The sequence below is a fragment of the Aspergillus welwitschiae genome, assembly GCF_003344945.1.
Source record: "Aspergillus welwitschiae strain CBS 139.54b unplaced genomic scaffold BDQ94scaffold_8, whole genome shotgun sequence".
NCBI classification, from domain to species: domain Eukaryota; kingdom Fungi; phylum Ascomycota; class Eurotiomycetes; order Eurotiales; family Aspergillaceae; genus Aspergillus; species Aspergillus welwitschiae.
This window is the reverse complement of record NW_020798702.1, coordinates 145,196-162,961: the sequence shown is the minus strand read 5'-3', so window position 1 is coordinate 162,961 and position 17,766 is coordinate 145,196. Positions and strand designations below refer to the sequence as shown.

The 17,766-nt window shown below is 52.3% G+C and overlaps 6 protein-coding genes across 6 annotated transcripts; 5 read left to right on the top strand and 1 right to left on the bottom strand.

Annotated features, from left to right (window-relative positions):
* Positions 1–15: 15 nt before the first annotated feature.
* BDQ94DRAFT_139123 (J domain-containing protein) lies at positions 16–1,465 on the top strand. Its single transcript, XM_026765366.1, has 3 exons — positions 16–176; positions 266–784; positions 879–1,465. The coding sequence occupies exons 1-3, from the start codon at positions 132–134 to the stop codon at positions 1,383–1,385; spliced, it is 1,071 nt and encodes a 356-aa protein (XP_026628750.1). The 5' UTR covers positions 16–131; the 3' UTR covers positions 1,386–1,465.
* A 1,690-nt stretch (positions 1,466–3,155) lies between these two features.
* Positions 3,156–3,667, top strand: BDQ94DRAFT_124938 (uncharacterized protein). The gene has a single exon (XM_026763843.1). It carries the CDS (start codon positions 3,219–3,221, stop codon positions 3,555–3,557), a length of 339 nt encoding a protein of 112 aa, XP_026628749.1. The 5' UTR covers positions 3,156–3,218; the 3' UTR covers positions 3,558–3,667.
* Positions 3,668–4,735, top strand: BDQ94DRAFT_124939 (uncharacterized protein). Its single transcript, XM_026763844.1, has 2 exons — positions 3,668–4,198; positions 4,256–4,735. Exons 1-2 carry the CDS (start codon positions 3,777–3,779, stop codon positions 4,638–4,640), a joined length of 807 nt encoding a protein of 268 aa, XP_026628748.1. The 5' UTR covers positions 3,668–3,776; the 3' UTR covers positions 4,641–4,735.
* Positions 4,736–6,706: 1,971 nt separating this feature from the next.
* BDQ94DRAFT_157918 (uncharacterized protein) lies at positions 6,707–13,377 on the top strand (the record flags this gene model as incomplete). Its single annotated transcript, XM_026768835.1, has 8 exons — positions 6,707–7,620; positions 7,682–7,908; positions 7,969–8,099; positions 8,162–8,408; positions 8,467–8,982; positions 9,037–9,150; positions 10,436–10,599; positions 11,272–13,377. 8 exons carry the CDS (start codon positions 6,707–6,709, stop codon positions 13,375–13,377), a joined length of 4,419 nt encoding a protein of 1,472 aa, XP_026628747.1.
* A 323-nt stretch (positions 13,378–13,700) lies between these two features.
* BDQ94DRAFT_124879 (protein-lysine N-methyltransferase) lies at positions 13,701–15,435 on the bottom strand. Its single transcript, XM_026763842.1, has 4 exons — positions 15,167–15,435; positions 14,456–15,043; positions 13,990–14,125; positions 13,701–13,890 (listed from the first exon to the last, which is right to left on the bottom strand). Exons 1-4 carry the CDS (start codon positions 15,401–15,403, stop codon positions 13,775–13,777), a joined length of 1,077 nt encoding a protein of 358 aa, XP_026628746.1. The 5' UTR covers positions 15,404–15,435; the 3' UTR covers positions 13,701–13,774.
* A 366-nt stretch (positions 15,436–15,801) lies between these two features.
* Positions 15,802–16,554, top strand: BDQ94DRAFT_168063 (40S ribosomal protein eS24; the record flags this gene model as incomplete). Its single annotated transcript, XM_026770975.1, has 3 exons — positions 15,802–15,878; positions 16,160–16,407; positions 16,478–16,554. 3 exons carry the CDS (start codon positions 15,802–15,804, stop codon positions 16,552–16,554), a joined length of 402 nt encoding a protein of 133 aa, XP_026628745.1.
* Positions 16,555–17,766: the final 1,212 nt, after the last annotated feature.

Sequence of the window (17,766 nt, the reverse complement as noted above, 5' to 3'; positions counted from 1 at the left end):
GCATAGCATAGACAGACAACCTTCTGGACCAGCACTCTGGTCGTTGTCGCTCTTTCTTTCGGTTGATACTTGGTTGACGAATTGATGGAGCTTTTGAATATTGCGTAGCTTGTTGAGATATTGCTCCGCCCATGTCGTCGCTTCTTTCCTTCTTCGGTTGGGCTGTCCTCCCAAACGTGAGTACCGTGTCCATTCCCTCCGCCGTTCTATAAGCGCCGTGTTGCGCAGCACCGAACACTCAATCATTAACCACATTCGCATCCAGTACGTCACGTCTATTGTTCAAAGCGTCTACTATGGCATCACCATCCGCGCAGGCGAACCCCGCCCTCAGCCTGGCACTCCGCGCTATGCGCGACACCGCCGGCGCATCTACATCCTCGTCGTGACCAGCTACCTCCTCTACACTCTCTATGAGACCTTCCATCGCGTACAAGTTGCAGGCGACTTCTACCGCGCCCTGGGTGTCTCTCCCTTCGCCGATGAACGCACTATAAAATCGCGCTTCCGTCGTCTCGCTGCCCAGCATCACCCAGATAAGGTCGGCGGCTCCGTGTCGGACAGTTACTTCGTGTATTTGAGACTTGCGCAGGATACACTCCTCGACCCTGTGAAGCGGGTCGCGTATGATATGTACGGCCCGGATATGTTGAATTGGGGCGATAAGAGGACCCTGCAGGAGTTTGTTATGGCTGGGTTGCAGCGGTCTTTGCCGCAGTATGTGATCGGGTTGGTTACTATTGTGGTGCTGCAGTTTACGTATTGGTCGGAGTGGGGACGTTACGTGAGTTTCCTCTGTCTCCTTCTACTTGGGTTGGAGTTCTTAGACTTGGACTGGTATGTGATAATGACTTACTGACTATGTGTGCTTCATCTAGTGGCGCTACTTCACCTTCGCTGCGCTGGTTACGCTCGAGTCGATCCTACTTACTCGTCCTGCGGCAGTGCTGCTCCCGTGGAGTTATATCCCCGCCGGATTGCAGGGCCTGCTGGGCTTCTCGTCCAAGAGCCCGGAGTTCTATCTCCTGCCATTTCAGATTCTGACTCTGGCCCAGCGTGCCTCAGTCACACTGCATATCTTCATTTCGCAGGTCACGCCGCCGGAGATTAGTAAACGGGCGTCGTCTGCCCCGGGCGATCGTCTGCATCCGCAGACCATGCAAAAACTGGGTCAGCTGGCGCAGCTCTCCCGGGCGACGGATGGCGAAGCGACTCGGCTACTACAGTTGGGGTTTGCGCCGTTCAAGGGCGATCGTGAGGGCGTGACGGCGCTGCGGAAGGGCATGAAGGAGGCGCTGGTGCTGGGCAGTGTTCGGGCTAGTCCGGGTGTGCAGCAGGCGGTTGGGGAGGTGATTCGACGGAAGAAGCAGGGGAAGGCGGATTGATTGAGTGAAGTGTAGTAAAGTGAAGATATTGTATTTTCTTTCTTGGCAGTAGAATGCATATGTATCTTGAATATATATTGTTTGTATGAAGTGGTTGAGTATGATTGTTATATTACTCTGGATAGTATTATTCATTTGGTAGATTAATCCCAATGGTGGTGGTGTCGATCTCTACTAGTATTGAAGTAATTTACACAATAGTGAAATGATAGTAGTCTGTCCGGCTTAGAATTCAGCCATGAGGCAGTATTCCCCATCTTGCCGCGGCGACTGCGTGGCCTGTTCATCCGTCCCTAGCAACCACACTTGTATAGAAAACGTAGACTGAGGTAGTCCAATAATGTATTATCACCTTCGAGTTCCAAAGTACTAAACCCAGTGTCTACCTACATATTAACCAGCTGTAATACAGAAGACAAGTCATGAATGTTGACCATGGAATAATAGTGACGGGTGGCAAGGCAAGGCAGCCTGGCCGATCGGGGCCAGATATGCTGGTTCACTGAGGGATTTCATGGATTGATTCCTTTTAGTGCAAGCGGTACCCAAGTAGATAGTTGGTTGGTTGGTTCATTGATTGATTGCTCCGAGCTTCCCTTTTTACCCCCTCTTTTTCTTCCACTCTCTGTACGGGATACTTACTTCGGACACCCCTGGATAGTGACATTTAATACTCCGGATCCTTGTTACTTGGCTTGAGGGGGAAGGAGGTTTATGTAGCTAGATGTTACTAGTAAGTATAGTTAGTAGGTTAGGGTCAGTTGGCCCCCCAAGAAAGGTCATTTATTCCACTCCCAAGATTTGATTCTTTCATCTTCTATTCTGTACTTCTTCTTCTTGGAAATAAGACTCAGCTGATGCACGATGCATGGTTTTTTAGTTCAAAGTATGTATGTAGTAACCTATCTGCTGCGGTGCATCAGGTGCAAACAGATGGATCGAATTGATCATCATCCAGGAAAAGAAAACCAAGCTAAATTAGAAAAACATGGAAATTAATTTGAACGCTTACGAATTAATGGGAAAAATTAGTTCAAGTGAAGGGAAGGAAAGCCGGAAGCGGCTGCGGTTCGTTCGTTCTTTTTTGTCCCAAAAGTCTAAGCGGCGCCAGGCGGGACGGGCGATCCATATTTTTCATTCCCTTTCCTTCATTTTCCTTTTCGTGATAGGAGAGAGAAACGAGAGGGAAGAGAGAGATCGGAGGGCCGGACTGGGAAGAACACGGATGAGGGAGAGAGAGAGAGAATGTGGCTAAGTTGGGATGGGAGTGAATGCTAGGTGAATGAATGGAAGTATTTGATAATTGTATTAGTGTTATTTAAATAAGTATTGTTGTATTGTTGGTATATTGTATGATTCCAGTGCATTCAGATAGCAGTTGTTCTGTTATTAAGTGAATAGAATTGCAGTTGTTCTTGTGGTGTTCTGGATGAAGGCATTCATACGGACATACGGCTCCGGATAGTCCAGGAGATGATGTGATGCGCGTTGGTATGGTACTGGTAACCGTCCAGATGGGGGTGTTTCTGAGTGTTTCTGACCAGACAGGAACCGTTCTGTTGCTGGCTGTAGAGACCAACTTTGCTAGCTAAAGTGCTTATCTACTAGAGAAGAAGACGCGTATCGGACGGTATGAAGACGCGGTGGTAACGCGCCGGAGCCAGTAAAATGGGGGTTTCTCCGTAAAGTAAAGTACGGAAAGGGCGGGCGGCGAAGGGCAAGTCAGTAGGCAGTCGGAACTGACCTTCAGCTTCTCTCCTGGACTGACCGCACCAGAAAAGTCTGGCTTGTCGTTCCCTAGACGAGGAGCGTGAGAAACACACACACACCACAATGAAACCACCACTCGGCGCCTCGACATCCCCATCCATCCCTTTCTTCCCTTCCCCGTCTTCCTCCTTCTCTTCTCCTCTCCCTCCTTCCATCTTCCTCCCTCATCACCATCATCATCCTCACCCTCACCTCCACCTTCACCACCACCACCGCCCTATCCTCACCACCGGAGTATGTCACCAGCGCCTCACGTCCACTGCCTCCTTCAGCCCTGCCAGACTTTCGCCTCTCTCTGACCGAGTCTCGCCGCCGCCCACGACTAACACCACCACCATTCATCCGGTTCCCTTCCATCCCACCAACCAATCCCTCAACACCCACGTCACGATCGTCACTTAATTCTTCCACCTCCTCGCCCCAACTCAGTCTTGCGGCTTTATTAATCCTCACCCACCTCACCTTCGGCTGCGTTTGGCTGTGGTCTCTGCCTAAACAACCCGATCGGGGGGGTCCCTTCTTATCTTACTCTCCTCCCAACTCCTCTTCGCATCGTCTGAAGGGGCAACCCAACCTATCTCATCAACTCCAACCCATCTCGTGAATTCGAGACTACCCACCATGCCGGCCGCCAGCTCTGCCAGCTCCACCGCAAACGGTCGCTCCAGCCGATCTGGACCTTCCAAAAGGATCGTTGTCCTCAAGCTGTCTACCGATCTGCTGAGCCAGTTCGTGACACCACCGCCCGAGGGAAAGGACAAGAAGAGCAAACGGGGTAGCGTCAGCAATGCCGACTCGCCCGTTAAGATCCAGGAGCCTTCGTCCCCGGCTTCCTCGTTCGCCGAACTACCTCTCCCTCCCTCGTCCGTGGACAATGCCTCCGATGCTGCGTCCACGCCCGCCGCAGGCACCTCGGCTGCAGACACACCTCGTCGCAAGGGCGTTCCGGGCCCTAAGCCGGGCACCAAACGAGGCCTCAACCAGACCGGCGAAACCACCCCGAAGCCGAGAGGCAAGCCAGGTCCCAAGAAGAAGCCCCGACTGTATGCTCCTCCATCCCGATCAATTGACCATGGGTGCATTTGCTAACTGCTTCTTAGTGATGACGGCACCGTCGACACTGCCAAGTTGGTGGCAGCTCACAAGCTCGGTCCGAAGGCCAACTTGGGTGCAATCAATGCCGGTCTACGTGCTCTGGATCGCACCGGGTCCCCATGCCGTCGCTGGGAGCGTAAGCCTCTTCAGCTGAAGAGTTTCACCGGCATCCAATGGATGCTGCCGTCTTGGCGTACTCCTCGCCCATTGAAGTCCGAGGAGAACGATGAGGGTCAGAGCATGGCTCTCGAGACTGGCGACAGCGACAGCAAGGCCAACCAGAGTGCCAGTGGCGTCCCCAGCGAGAAGAGCACTGGCGACGGTGAACTCACTCCCGCTCCGCCTAACCTGACGGAAGCGTCTTCTCCTGCCATCGCCATGACTGCTTGAGGGGTCCTGCAACCGATGTTGCTTCCTTCACCAACGACATATTGTCCTTCCTGTACATTACATTTTTGACACACTACTACCTTTATTCCTTCGACGTTCCTGGGGATGATTTCTCTGTTTCTGCACTTGCGTGTTACTCGGGTTGGCGTTGGGTTTTGACGGTCACCGGCCTTTTCAGCGGGCCACTCGCATGAGAGATGTATTTGAGGCTCTGGCATGGGGACGTGGCGGTGCATACTGCACATTTCATGGGCTCTTCCTGTGTGAGCTGCTTGCTTGCTTTTCGCTGCTCGGTTTTCCTTACTATTTACCACACTGTTTTGTATCAGTAGAGATTTCGCTTATGGGCTTGGGCAAGGGTTTGAGGGAATTTTCTTTTTTTTTTTTTTTTTCACGGCGATTGGCCGCATATTCGAGACATGAATACCGAAATGGACTGGAATGGCAGCATTTTCTGCGTTGTCCCACATGGAATTGAAGGCCGATTGTGCGCCTTTCAGGCGCACGTGCTCACTACATTCATCTAGACTAGTAGCTGTCTTGTAGTCCGTAGACAACCGGAGGAACCATTCCATGACTGCCAGCTAGGGAAGTCCTTCAGGCTGCTACTATCAAGGTATGCTTGCCTCTGTTGTTGCACTCTGAGATATATTTAGGTGATACACTGGCAGGAGCTGATGTTACGTCCACCACGCCTAAAAAGCAAAGACGGGGGAGATTCCCGGTAGCCAAGACTGTCAGCATTTGTCGTGCTACCCCCCATCATAGTGAAGGCCTCCATGCTGTAGAGCAATAGACGCTGTATCCTAGCTACGGAGTGATGGTTTACCTTCTTGTATCCTTACTTACGAATTCTCCAGTCCAAGGATGCTCCCGGATGAAGGAAGAATCGTGGGTTGAACGGTCCCGGGGCGTCCCCCATGGCGCCAGAGCCGGGGTGATACACACCCTGCATCATAGTCCCGCCCAATCTAGTCTAGACATACCAATATTGGACATCGAGGGAGATTCCCCCATCTGCTCCATGGATAGGTGAGAGTAAAAGGGAAATGAGTGACTGCTCAGCAGGTCGTCATTCCTGTTAGACAGCAGCGGATGATGGATGAATGAATGAATGAATGCAAGGGCAGGGGGGAAAAACGCGGGGAGAATAGGCAAGAGAGGGAGGGGGAATTCTTCCCCCTCTCCTCATTCTGACAAGGAGCTAAACTAAGAGTAAATACCCGGGGATTGTTGTATGCCAACCGGACCTGTCTTGCTTTCCCTATGGATGGATGATCATGATCATAAGGAAGGAAGGAGGAGGAGGCAGCAGCAGCAGAAGCCGAAGACAGGCGATCAAATCCTCTCAGCCCTTTTTTCCCCGCAGTTTTTCTTTTATATTAATAGGAATCCATTAGTATAATTTAATATGAACTATGGCTCGGGTCAGGCCATCCGTCATGCCTGGTTCTGTTTCTGTCTGTCATACTAAAAGACTAAACAAGGACTTGACTGTTCTGGTCTGTTCTGCTCACTCTTCTCCTTGGGTCACGCGAGGTGTGCCCTTTTGGTCATTCACTGCGGTTCTGGTCTTTCTCTTTTTCCGCCTTGAGGATTCTTTTTTTGTTTTTCTTTTTCTTCACTTCTGTTTGTGCTGTTATTTCTGCTGGTTTTGAATGCCTGTGTGTTGATGTGAGCACGAAGCGCGTTTTCTGGATTGATCGTTGGCTTCAATGTATGTATCTCTCTCACGCCTTCTACTATCGATCAGCCCTTTAGAGGGAGAGGTTGTGCTGCTCCACTCACGCTCCCCGGTTACGGAAGTGCCCCAGAACTAATACTCCACGAGACAGTGAGCGAAGCAAGGCCAGCGAGTAGGGGGAAAACCGACAAAAGAACGAGGGAAGTTCCGGTGCAGAGTATAACAGCTGATCACGAAGAAAGAAAGCACGAATGAAACAGATATAAATTTTACACGGTGCAAGAAACAAATGGTACGAATTCAAGACATTATCTGAAGTACTGTTAAACTAACGGAGCAAGCGTTAAGTTAGTACCCGGCAGCAGCAGCAGCAGCAGCAACCATGACTGACGCATCGTTTCCCCCTTCCGGTGGAGCTCCACGAGCAGCTGCTCTCACTACCTCAACCATCCCGACTAGTACTACTACTGCCTCCTCCACTGCCGCTGCTACCACCTCCTCCACTCCCTCGACTTACAACTACTACTCCAACGTTCCCAGCATCTCCTCCATCCCCCGCCGGTCTTCTTACGCTTCAGTGCTGTCGGGGACCGCCGCTCTCTCCCCTCCCACATTTAGCAATCATCCTTTCTCGCCCTTCTCCCCCTCCCACTCCACCTCCACCGCCTCGTATCCCCCGCCGCCGCCTTTCTCTCCCGAAGCCCGCCTGCTGAGGCCATCCGCCGCCGTGGATGCCGAGATGCAAATGAATTCCTCATGGAGGTCGTCCCCCGGCGATTCGCTTCCTCCTTACTCTCGGAAGTTTGCCAACCTCGCCCGCTTTGACCCGTGCTATCACAACCCGGGAGCTTTCGCCGACTCGGCCGCACCCTCCTTCACACCCTCATATCTCCTCAACTCCCGCTATGTCTCCCGCCTCGATGCCGCCCGTCGGGCAAAGCATGCAGCCCAGCGCGATGGCGCCATTCCCTCCACCACCTCGAATACCCTCTCCACTTCCTCCAGCCAGGCCAGCTTGCCCCGGATTGCACCCTCTCATCGGGGCATGACCTATGATATCATCGAAAGAGAACCCCCCAGCGACGACGACCATTTGCTACCCCTCCCCTCCCGATGGAGCGACGACGATAAATTCACCGGCCTGGAGCTTGGGAACGGAGGGTTGGAAGTCCGATACACCGGTCCGGTCAACAAGCATGAACATGAGGCTGCTGCCGTTCGGGCAGATAATCCCATGCCCCCGCAGTGCGGGATCTACTACTTTGAGATCACCATCTTATCCAAACCCAAAGAGGGGTATGCCGTGGCCGCTTTCATAACCCGTATGGTTCATCAGAATGCTGACTGGGAGGTATAGAATGATCGGAATCGGATTCTCGAGCAGGAAAGCCTCGGTAGAACGACTGCCCGGATGGGAACAGGAATCCTGGGCTTACCATGGCGATGATGGGAAGTCCTTCTTCGGAGAAAGTCAGGGGCAGGGACGGCAATACGGTCCGACGTTTGGAGCTAATGACACTGTGGGATGTGGTGTGAATTTCTCCACGGGATGTGCTTTCTTCACGAAGAATGGCGTGTTCTTAGGTACTTCCATACTGGCTGCCTCCCAATGTCGAGAGTATTACCTCAGCTAACCACTACCAGGAAATGCATTCCGGGAATTACGAAACCTAAAGGTCTACCCGTCGGTGGGCATGAAGAAGCAACCGCCCGTCCACTTGGTGGTGAACTTTGGGCAGCAGCCCTTCATGTTCGATATCGATGACATGGTCAAGGTGAGCCAACCTACAGGCTACTTTACTTTTGAGTTATTAATGTAGCTAATGGTTCCGGACAGAAAGAAAAGTCGTTGATCCATTCGGAGATTGCTCTGACCAGCACGGCAAATCTGCAACCCCCGTTGGATGAATCGGGCCTACTGCAGGAGTTGGTGGCGCAGTTTCTTGCTCATGACGGCTATGTCGAGACCGCCCGCGCGTTTGCCGAAGAAGTGGCGGCGGAGTCGACGGCCTTGGAGAACGGTCGACAGGCACCGTTGAAGAAATACGAGGTGGAGGAAGATGTTGAAGCTATTAATCGGCAGAGTATGACTGCCTTTATCCTTGTTATGGCTTCGGTATTTCCGTGCTAACTGGCCGGCAGAGATCCGCGCGGCTATCCTGGAAGGTGACATCGACAAAGCACTCAAGTACACTAATGCCTACTACGCGAATGTATTGCAGACCTACCCGCAGATCCACTTCAAGCTACGATGCCGCAAATTCCTGGAGATGATGCGTCGATGCAACGAGCCATCACCGTCGCCGTCGAAGCGCGGCAAGTCGTCGAACGGGCTGTCGGACAGCAGCGCGGTGTTTGACCAGGAGATGGAGTTGGACGAGCAGCTTCAGGAAGGCGATGGCTACGAGGCGGACGGCATGGACATGGAGGAGACGGAGAGCACAGCGCGATCGAACGAGCTTCTCACGGAGGCGGTGCAGTACGGGCAGCAGTTGTTCCTGGACTATCCGCCGGAGGAGCGGGGCGGGGACCGGAAGATGCTGGACGACATCTTTTCCTTGGTGGCCTACCCGGACGCGCGACGGTCAGTGCATGGCCACTACCTGGACCCTGCGGGGCGAATTGCGGTGGCGGAAGAGTTGAACTCGGCCATTCTCGGTATGTCAATTGATATTTATTGGTGGTGGTAGTTTTGCCTTTACTAATTGAAAGCAGTGTCACTGGGTAAATCCTCGTCGGCCGCGCTGGAGCGACTCTACCAACAAACCGAAGTGCTGGTGAACGAGATTAGCGAGGAGGGCGGCGCCGGGGCGTTTATTAATGTGCGTAATGACTTTCTACTTTGAGCGGGCGATCTGGGTAGTCTCGGAAGTATTTTGTGTGAATGATTTGATTACATCTGGCATGTGAAGAAAGACTGTGTACCTGCATCTCATGATGGTCTGATTGCAGCAGGGGTCCGAGTTCTTTTGGGGGGGTGATTGTGGTGGTAGCTATGCCTCTTTCCTCTCTCCCTCCTCTGGGAAGAAGAGATAAAAGGCGCTGTAGGTAGTAGTACATACAACAGCAGGCAGTGTAGGGAATAGCGAAATATGCAAATGCACACCGGTCCACTCTCTGGGCTTTCTGATGATGATGAAGACGAGGCTGATGCTGATGCTGATGAAACGAGCCAGGAGAGGATGGCAATTGGGCGACCGGATGGAGCAGTGGATGGAGACCAGACTAGCTGGCACGGGATGCTGCATCCATCAGGCACCGACCAGCCTCCCTGGTTTGCCTTGCTTGCTTTGCTTGCTGCGTATCATTTTCATCGGGAGTGGAGTCTTTTCCGGATCAGATCGGGGAGGGAACAAACAGTTGTCAGTGCATTATTCAGGAATGAGAGTTTATTTTTATCTTCATGTGAGTGTCGAGCAGAATTCTCCAATTTCTCCCATATGTTGATACTCGTAAATGATGGTTGTAGTTTAGTAGATGAACTACTACTACTCTGAGTACACAGGAGAGTGAGTTGTCTGTAATGTCCGTAATGGCAGTACCGATAAACTTTCGCTGCCATGGGTAACTTTGCCCCAATCGGACCAATCAACTGCCATAAATCCGTTGCCGCCTTGATTACATCTTTTTGTGTTTCGTTCGACATCATCGACTGGGCGATTGCATGCATTATTTACGCTTTACTTATTCTCCCATTGAAACTCATTCCATCCATTAATTCAATCCGCCAGTCGTGCATGTCGCCCATTGGACCTGCAGGATTCGGTCGCTGCATTCTTCCTAGACCCGACAGGGCCCTTTCTACCTCGGATTCTTTTCCTCCTTTCCCCCCTAATCATAATTAGTTGGTTACTGGACTGGCTTGTGTCTGAAGCAAAGACACCATCTCCACTCCAGCGCCTAAAATTAATCTCTCTCTGCCTCTCTCTCTCTCTCTTGCTGACTTCCTCTCTGGTCTCTCGATGAACTGGCGTCTCCAGTCCAGCTCATCGCTCCGACTAGTAGGGGTGCCAACTCACCTTCTGCCTCGACTTCCTCCACCTGTTCCGAAGAATCCTGCTGCGACTGCTGTTGTTACTTCTCCTCCCAGCCATGGATTCCGATCCACCAGCCGCTAATCATTTGCCCTGCATTCCCTCCCACGCGGCCACCAGTTCCTCTTCTGTCTCCCCCCGTTGCTGCTGTGGCCGCGATAACTGCGCATTCCTGCTCCATAACCATGTTGCCTTGGAGGGGCTCGAGAAGGATTTGGCAACTGCCGCGAGGCTGGGCCAGGTATGTTAGTTTAGTTTCCTTGAATTTTTTTGATTTTTTTTTCCTCTCTACTCTTACTTTCCTCCCCGTGCTTTTCCGTCGGTGGATTATTGTATTATTCATTTTTAACTTCGCTCGTTGGATGGTTCGCCGACGTCACCCTGGTTTTCCCGGCCGCGGGGGGGTTTCTTTGTCGTACAACCGGCCTCTTACTTCCCTGCTGTATAAGGATGGCCGGCCAGGGATCTTGCCTTGCCTTGGTTTCTCGTTTCTGCATGTCTGCCCATTGGCTTTTATTTAACCGCTGCATCGTGTTGCGTGACGCCCCTCTATCTATATCTATATCTATATCCTCATACTCTCTCTCCTGTATACCCGCCCACCCACATACTTCTGTCGGGTTGCACATACTTCTTGTCTTCCCGCACATATTTGTTACCTTATTTGGATGGATCGGTGCCCACCGTTGGAATTGATCATCGCTTGCGCTCGCGAAGATGAATGCAATAGATTGCAGTCGATCGGGGAATACCTTCGTGGCTTCCTCGCCGCCATCATCACCACCATCCTCCATGCTGGCGTCGTCCCCAGTGCTCTCCCATTGCGTTTTTGTCCGTCATGACTGTTTTTCCAGATAAAGCTGCCATGGCAGCAGCCACTAGCAGCTCATCATCGCTAACCTTTGCTCTCCAGGCTCTACTCCACCGTCATGAATCCTACATGGCCGAGGCGGAAGAGGACCGCCATCGGTTACTCGTCAGCATTGAGAATTTAGAACGCGAGAAGCGGGAGGTTCAAGCTGAGAATGCCCGCATCATTGAAGAAAATCGCGGCCTGTTAGAACAGCTCGATGGCCTCAACAAGGCCGTTGCCGAGTCTGACTCCCACTCCAAGTCGCTGGAGACCCGCCTCGAGAGCACCGAGGCGGAGCTGCGCAAACTCACGCACTCAGCGGCTCGCGCCGCCGACCTCGAAGCGCAACTGGCGCAAATGGAAGCGGAACAATCCAAGCTGCAGGAGAGCCTGCAGTCCGCTCAGGAGGACTCCAAGTCAGCCGTCCAGCGATGGCGCCAGGCCGAATGCACCTTGCGGGACCTGCACGATCAGGTGGATCGCATCGAGAAGCAAGCCCGCGAGGAACGGGACCGACATGCGGAGCTGGTTCAACGCATGGAGCGGCGGCGGACCGTGGAACGGGAGCTCGATGGTGCCGCAGGTCGACTGAAGGGCGCCGCAGCGGCCCAGGAGTTGGGGCGCAATCGTGGCGGCGCGACGGTGGTCTCCCGCTTCGTCCGAGATATTTTGCAGGACAATGCCAACCTGCAGATGGGGATAATGGAGTTGCGGGAGATGCTAGAGAGCTCCAACCAGGAGGTCGAGAATCTGCGGGATCAGGTTCTGTCGCACCAGCCGTTGGCGCCCGAGGACCAGGAGATCCGGCCGTCCACGACTCTCAGTCAGGAACTGGAGTCGAAGGAGTCGCGTCGGGTGTCGCAGGAATTTCACATTCATCACCATTATCACTCACCGACCATCAAGAAGGAGCGGGGTTCGCTCTTCCGTCGCAACAAGAAGAGACGCTCCCTTGGCAGCGCGACGGTACTACACTCGGTTGCAGGAACGCCCCTCACGCAAAGGGCGAATCACCGCTCCAAACCCTCGACTTCCTCCGCTTCTACAATCCTTTCGCAAACCTCCGTCTCTATCCCTCCGACGGTCCCTCACCGTTGGTCATTGCAGTCCCCTGCGTCGGAATCGATGGCTAGCTCCCCGCAGTCGGCATATCAGCCATCATCTATCTTTGACCGGGTAGACCGCGGGTTCGAATCCTCCCAGCCGACAAGCCCTGATAGCACGGTCTTCTCGTCGCCGCTGCGAAGCGGCCGGTTCAAGAAGGCACAAGTCGATGCAGCGTATCGCTCGCTGGATGGTGAGGGAGTGTCAGTACCGGGCATTGACGACGACCTCGTTCATGACTATTTCCAGCGTCGCAGCAGTGCCGAATACGCGGGCAGAGCGGCGATGCAGTCTGTCATTCCAGAGGAGAGGGAGGATGGGCGATCGACGCAATATGCCGAGTCCGCACGGGCTGCCTCTCCTGCCGTTCAGGAGGGCCTTTTCTCCACGCCCTATCGCGGCCCCCGCCGCAGCGCCTCCCACGAGAGTCTCTTTTCCGTGGCTGGCATGGATATTCACACTCCCAGCCGTCGTCCTTCGCGACTGAGCGACCTCCACTCCAGTGCTGTCCCGGTCCGCATTCCCCGCCGCATCATGTCCTCCAGAGCCGACCTGTTCCCCACGCCTCCCATCATCTCTCCCAGTATCGTCACGGCGGGCAGCGAGCTGGCGATGATAACCGACCAATCCCCGCAAACGCTCCTTGCCTCAGTGGCAGGCAGTCGCAGTCACACTCCGGTTGAGAACGACCCCGAAGACACAACTACCGCCTCATTCCGCAAACTTTCCTTGGGCCGTCGTGTCGGCGGCTGGGTCCGCGGGCACTGGGGCACAGCGCCCACCTCGTCCAACGAACCCAACGCCGAGACGTCTGCCACAACTTCTGCTTCTGCTTCCAACACACCCAGCCGGAGGCCCTCATCCGCCGGCTCCACATCCAGAAAGAGCCGGCACCACCGGCCTCAGCTGGCCCCTCCATTGCGCTTCCGGTACCCGGGGGTGAACCAGAAGGGCCCGATCCTGGGGTTCCGGCCTCCGTCGCGATCACGAGTGCCGGTGTCGGTGCATGCAGAGCAAGTAGACGAGGGGCTACTCCGGGAGAGTCTTGCTGACTGCCAGTGAGATGCCACTGGTATATTGCTTTTAATGTTGAGAGTATCTTGTTGATCATGGTGCTGTCACTCTATTCAGTCACCATTCCATTGTTATTTTGAGCGTGGTCTCAGCATACATTGTGGTGTATGCGTGCATTCCCTATGTGGTTCATTACCTTTTCACTCATTCCTGTGTTGGAGGAGGGCGTTCCTTAGATATATTATGATACCCATGAGCGATGTCTATATTGCATAAATCAAGTATACTACTAGCATTAGAAGAGAAGGTATTTAGTGCTTTCTCTTAATAAATACATTACTATACAAATACCTCTTGAAACAGACAGTATACACTTATCTAAATCATCATTCTTGTCTATTGCTAAAATATACACCCATATCCATCCCCTTAGTACACAGTAAACCTACGCAGTAATCCTATACGTCCTAATCGGAATAACCGTGGAATGAAAAAACCCCGTCTGCACTTCCTCCGCCGGCGACTCAAACGGAACCTGTTCCACCTTCAACGCACTCTCCTCTGCTCGACACGCACATTCCGTTAGTTGGTTTCACACACACACAGAGACATGAATAATATCCATATCGGTGTTTGAGAAACGGGAAGGGACAAACGCACCACAAGCATTCAAAAACGCGCCAAAAGTACGCTCATTGCGTAATGTCGCGGAGATGAGAAATTCCTTGACGGCGTATTTCTCGAAGAGGGATTTGACGGTCTGCACGAGGAGGGGGACGAGGTCGATGTCGTAGATCTGGATGAGTGTTTGTCAGTACCATTTAACTTCTGGGTTGGGGTGAGGTGAGGTAGGTAGGTAGGTATGTAGTGCAACGCGACACAGCAGCACAGTACACAACACAACACAGCATGATGCACACCATAGAGCTACGTAGCGTAGCTACCATACCCAAGGGAAGGGAAGGGAAAAGAAAAGGATGGAGTGGACAATGCTGAAAATATGAACCAGGAAACTCGCTCCAGATTAGGCGATTGCACCCAGTAACCCGGTCCAGAGTTGCACATTGTCCATCCATGGTATACAACCCAATGAACATGAAGAAAGGAAAGAAAGAGAATAACGTACCAGATCCGCACCCAGCGCAACATCAAACTCTACCTTCTCACCATCCACCTCACCATCCTCCTTCATTTGGGTGTCATCGTCATCCTCACCAACACCCCTAGACAACTCCCTCCCCCACTCCCAAATCCACCCCTTAAACACCCCATCCCCATCTCCAGCTAACCCATTCCGTCGCGCGCAGTCCCCTATCTGCCTCATCAACCCCAGCTCCCGATCCGTAGCCACCACCACCTCCGGCTCAAGATACCTCGCACAGAACATCGACACGAGGCCCGTGCCGGCGCCGAGCTCAAGGACTTTCTTCCCGGTGATGTGCGCCCGTCCTGCTGCCGTAGAGAGGTACGTGGCGAGATGCAGTGCCGCTTCCCAAGTTCGGTGGCCGGTTGTGCCGGCGGTTATGATTGCGGAGCGGGATTCGGAGGTGAGGATTGTTCTCCGCTCGTTCCATTGGGGTGAGGAATGGTGAGGGTTATCTTCTGGTGGCGCGGTGTAGGTGATGTAGGTGAGTTGTTGGGCTTGTTCGATTGAGGAGGGTTTGGGGAGGGTGAGAAGCGTGCTGTATTCTTCGAGGAGGGATTCGTTGATTTCCTATTTTTGGATTGAATAAAATTGGGTTAGTGAGGGGGAGGGTGTAGGAGGGAATTGGAGAGAGAAAGAGAGAGGGAGGGTATGCAGCGCATACTCAAGGGATATGGATCAGGATCAGCGTACATCCTCCTCGGGGTTGGAGAGTAGGGATTCTAGTTTTGTGATGAGGCGCTTGAGCACGCGCGTGCGGTAGGCGGGTGGGGGGAGGGGATGGTCATTTGCGGCGTGGGATTCGGAGAAGAGAGTATTGTAGATGGTTTCTTGGGTGGTGGGGTGGAGGAGGTAATTGTCTTCGGGGAAGGTGAGGAGATGGGGATCGAGTTGTTGGAAGTATTGGGCTGTGAGGAGGGAGAGAGACATTTTGTATAACTATTGAATCTCTGTAGTTGAGATAAAAAGTGACTATAGAATAGTTCGATGATACTGATAAGTAACTAGTTATCTTAGTGGATTGGATAAGTTAGTAAGCAATGCGCTACCCTAGCATAATTATCTAGTTCATTAGGTCTAACTGTATCTGGTAAGGTATGTATTACTAAGGATACACCCACAAAGGGTAATATTCTAACTATATCCGGCTAGTGTAGCCTAGCCGAGCCCACAGGCGATGCACAACGAAACTCTGCCAAAATTGAATCGAGCGCATCTCGAGCCCGCCAACGACTGACAGCGACTTCGACAACCCGCGCCCCCCCGTTTCTGCCCTTCAGCTTCTCCCTGTCGCACGCAGATTCTCGCTGTCAACTGCACCTGCAACCATGGCCGACGCTCCCGTTACCCTGCGGACTCGCAAGTTCATCCGCAACCCCCTGCTTGCTCGCAAGCAGATGGTCGTGTAAGCTCCCTTCACCATCGAGCTGGAAGAAAAGGAAGGAGGAAAGGAAAAGGAGAATACAAACGGATACAACAAGAGGAGGATTAGGAGGAGGAAAACTTGTCCGGATGGAAATGATCGATTTTTGAGCACACTCCAAGTATATACTACAATATATTTTGTTTGTGTGTGTTTCAATATCGATTATTGAAATTCGGACATATTGGACAGACAACCTGGATATGGGGCAAACCAGCAAAGGAATAAACGGCATGCTGATGATTGATTTTCTTTTCCAACAGGGATGTCCTCCACCCCAACCGCGCCAACGTCTCCAAGGACGAGCTCCGCGACAAGCTCGCCGACCTGTACAAGTCCAACAAGGACCAGGTCTCCGTCTTCGGTTTCCGTACGCAGTACGGTGGTGGTAAGAGCACTGGCTTCGCTCTCATCTACGACTCCCAGGAGGCCCTGAAGAAGTTCGAGCCCCTCTACCGTCTGGTCCGCATCGGTGCTGGCACAAAGGTCGAGAAGCCCAGCAGACAGCAGCGTATGTTCACACCCACCTATACTATTTCATCAATCGTTCGAAAACCGAACCAATACTCACATCCCTACAGGCAAGCAACGGAAGAACCGCTCCAAGAAGTTCCGCGGTACCGCCAAGACCAAGGGCCCCAAGAAGAACAAGGACTAAGCGGATCGTCACGATGGAATTCCGTGCGGTTGAGAGAGAGGGGGGTCGTTGCAGGATTCGAATTCACTTTCGGATCATCGGATACCTTACTACTCGGACGACGACGAAGAATTAGAAGAAGGAGACGAACGTCGACATGCGGACCCGGGCCTGAAGTGAAAAAAGAAGAAAGGAAAAATTGTTTCAATTTTTTTTTATTCCCTGCTGGATATGAGGGGGAAAAGGAAAAAAGAAGAACACTGGGTTGGTGTGTGTGGTTGTCGTGTGTGTATGTGAATGAGGGCGTTATCATCAAACTCGTTTCATGGTTTCTTTTTAACTCTCCCTCTATTCTACCTACCGTATGGGGCGGGCACCGCATAATCCGCCTATGTTTTCCCTTTTTTTTACGTTTCCTTTTTTTCTTTTCCCTCTATCATATCACGAATTCCCCCTCCCTCTTATGAAGAATGAAAAAAAGATCAGGGAAGATTTCTAAAACTTTTTTCACTTTTCTCGCATATCTAAGACAACCTTGGGTGATAAGTGTGGACTGGACGTTTATCTTTCTTTTCTCTTGGTTTTTCGCGCGCGCGTTCCGGGGATATTCGGGATGGATGTCCATTAAAATTAAATATATCCCTTTTTGTTACTTATTCCCTACTTGAACAACCAACCCAGCACGATAACTACTAGATATCTGTGTCTGTGTCTGTGCTGATTCACCCCGTCGATCTTCCGTCCGGCTCAACATGAAGACAAAGACAATCCCAATCTAGGAATCCGATCCGGCCCTCCAACGCCATCCAACAATCCTTCTCCTTTCAACCCCGACGCGCCTCTATCGCCAGCCACCATGAATAAATTAAAGTTCCCCATACGATAAGTAGTATACTTAGAGCCAGCCTGCGGGTGAGATTATCCACACATCCTCCTAAGCCGACTATTACCTACCACCGTAGTGAGACATACCTAAAGTTGAAGATATAAATAACTAGGGTAGTATTCCCCCTCTGACAAGATCAATATCTCTTTGTCCTTTGTCCTACCCAACACCCATGGGCACGGCACAGACACATCATACACACCCGAGCGGAAGCTGGACCCGGGGGACCGGGAGAGACCGGTGGTGTGGGTGGGTGGTCTGATTAGTGGTAAGTTTACTAGGAAGGTTAATTTGTCATTTGTGTAAGTATAGGTAAGGTGGTTTATATAGCTAGGTAGTATTGTATC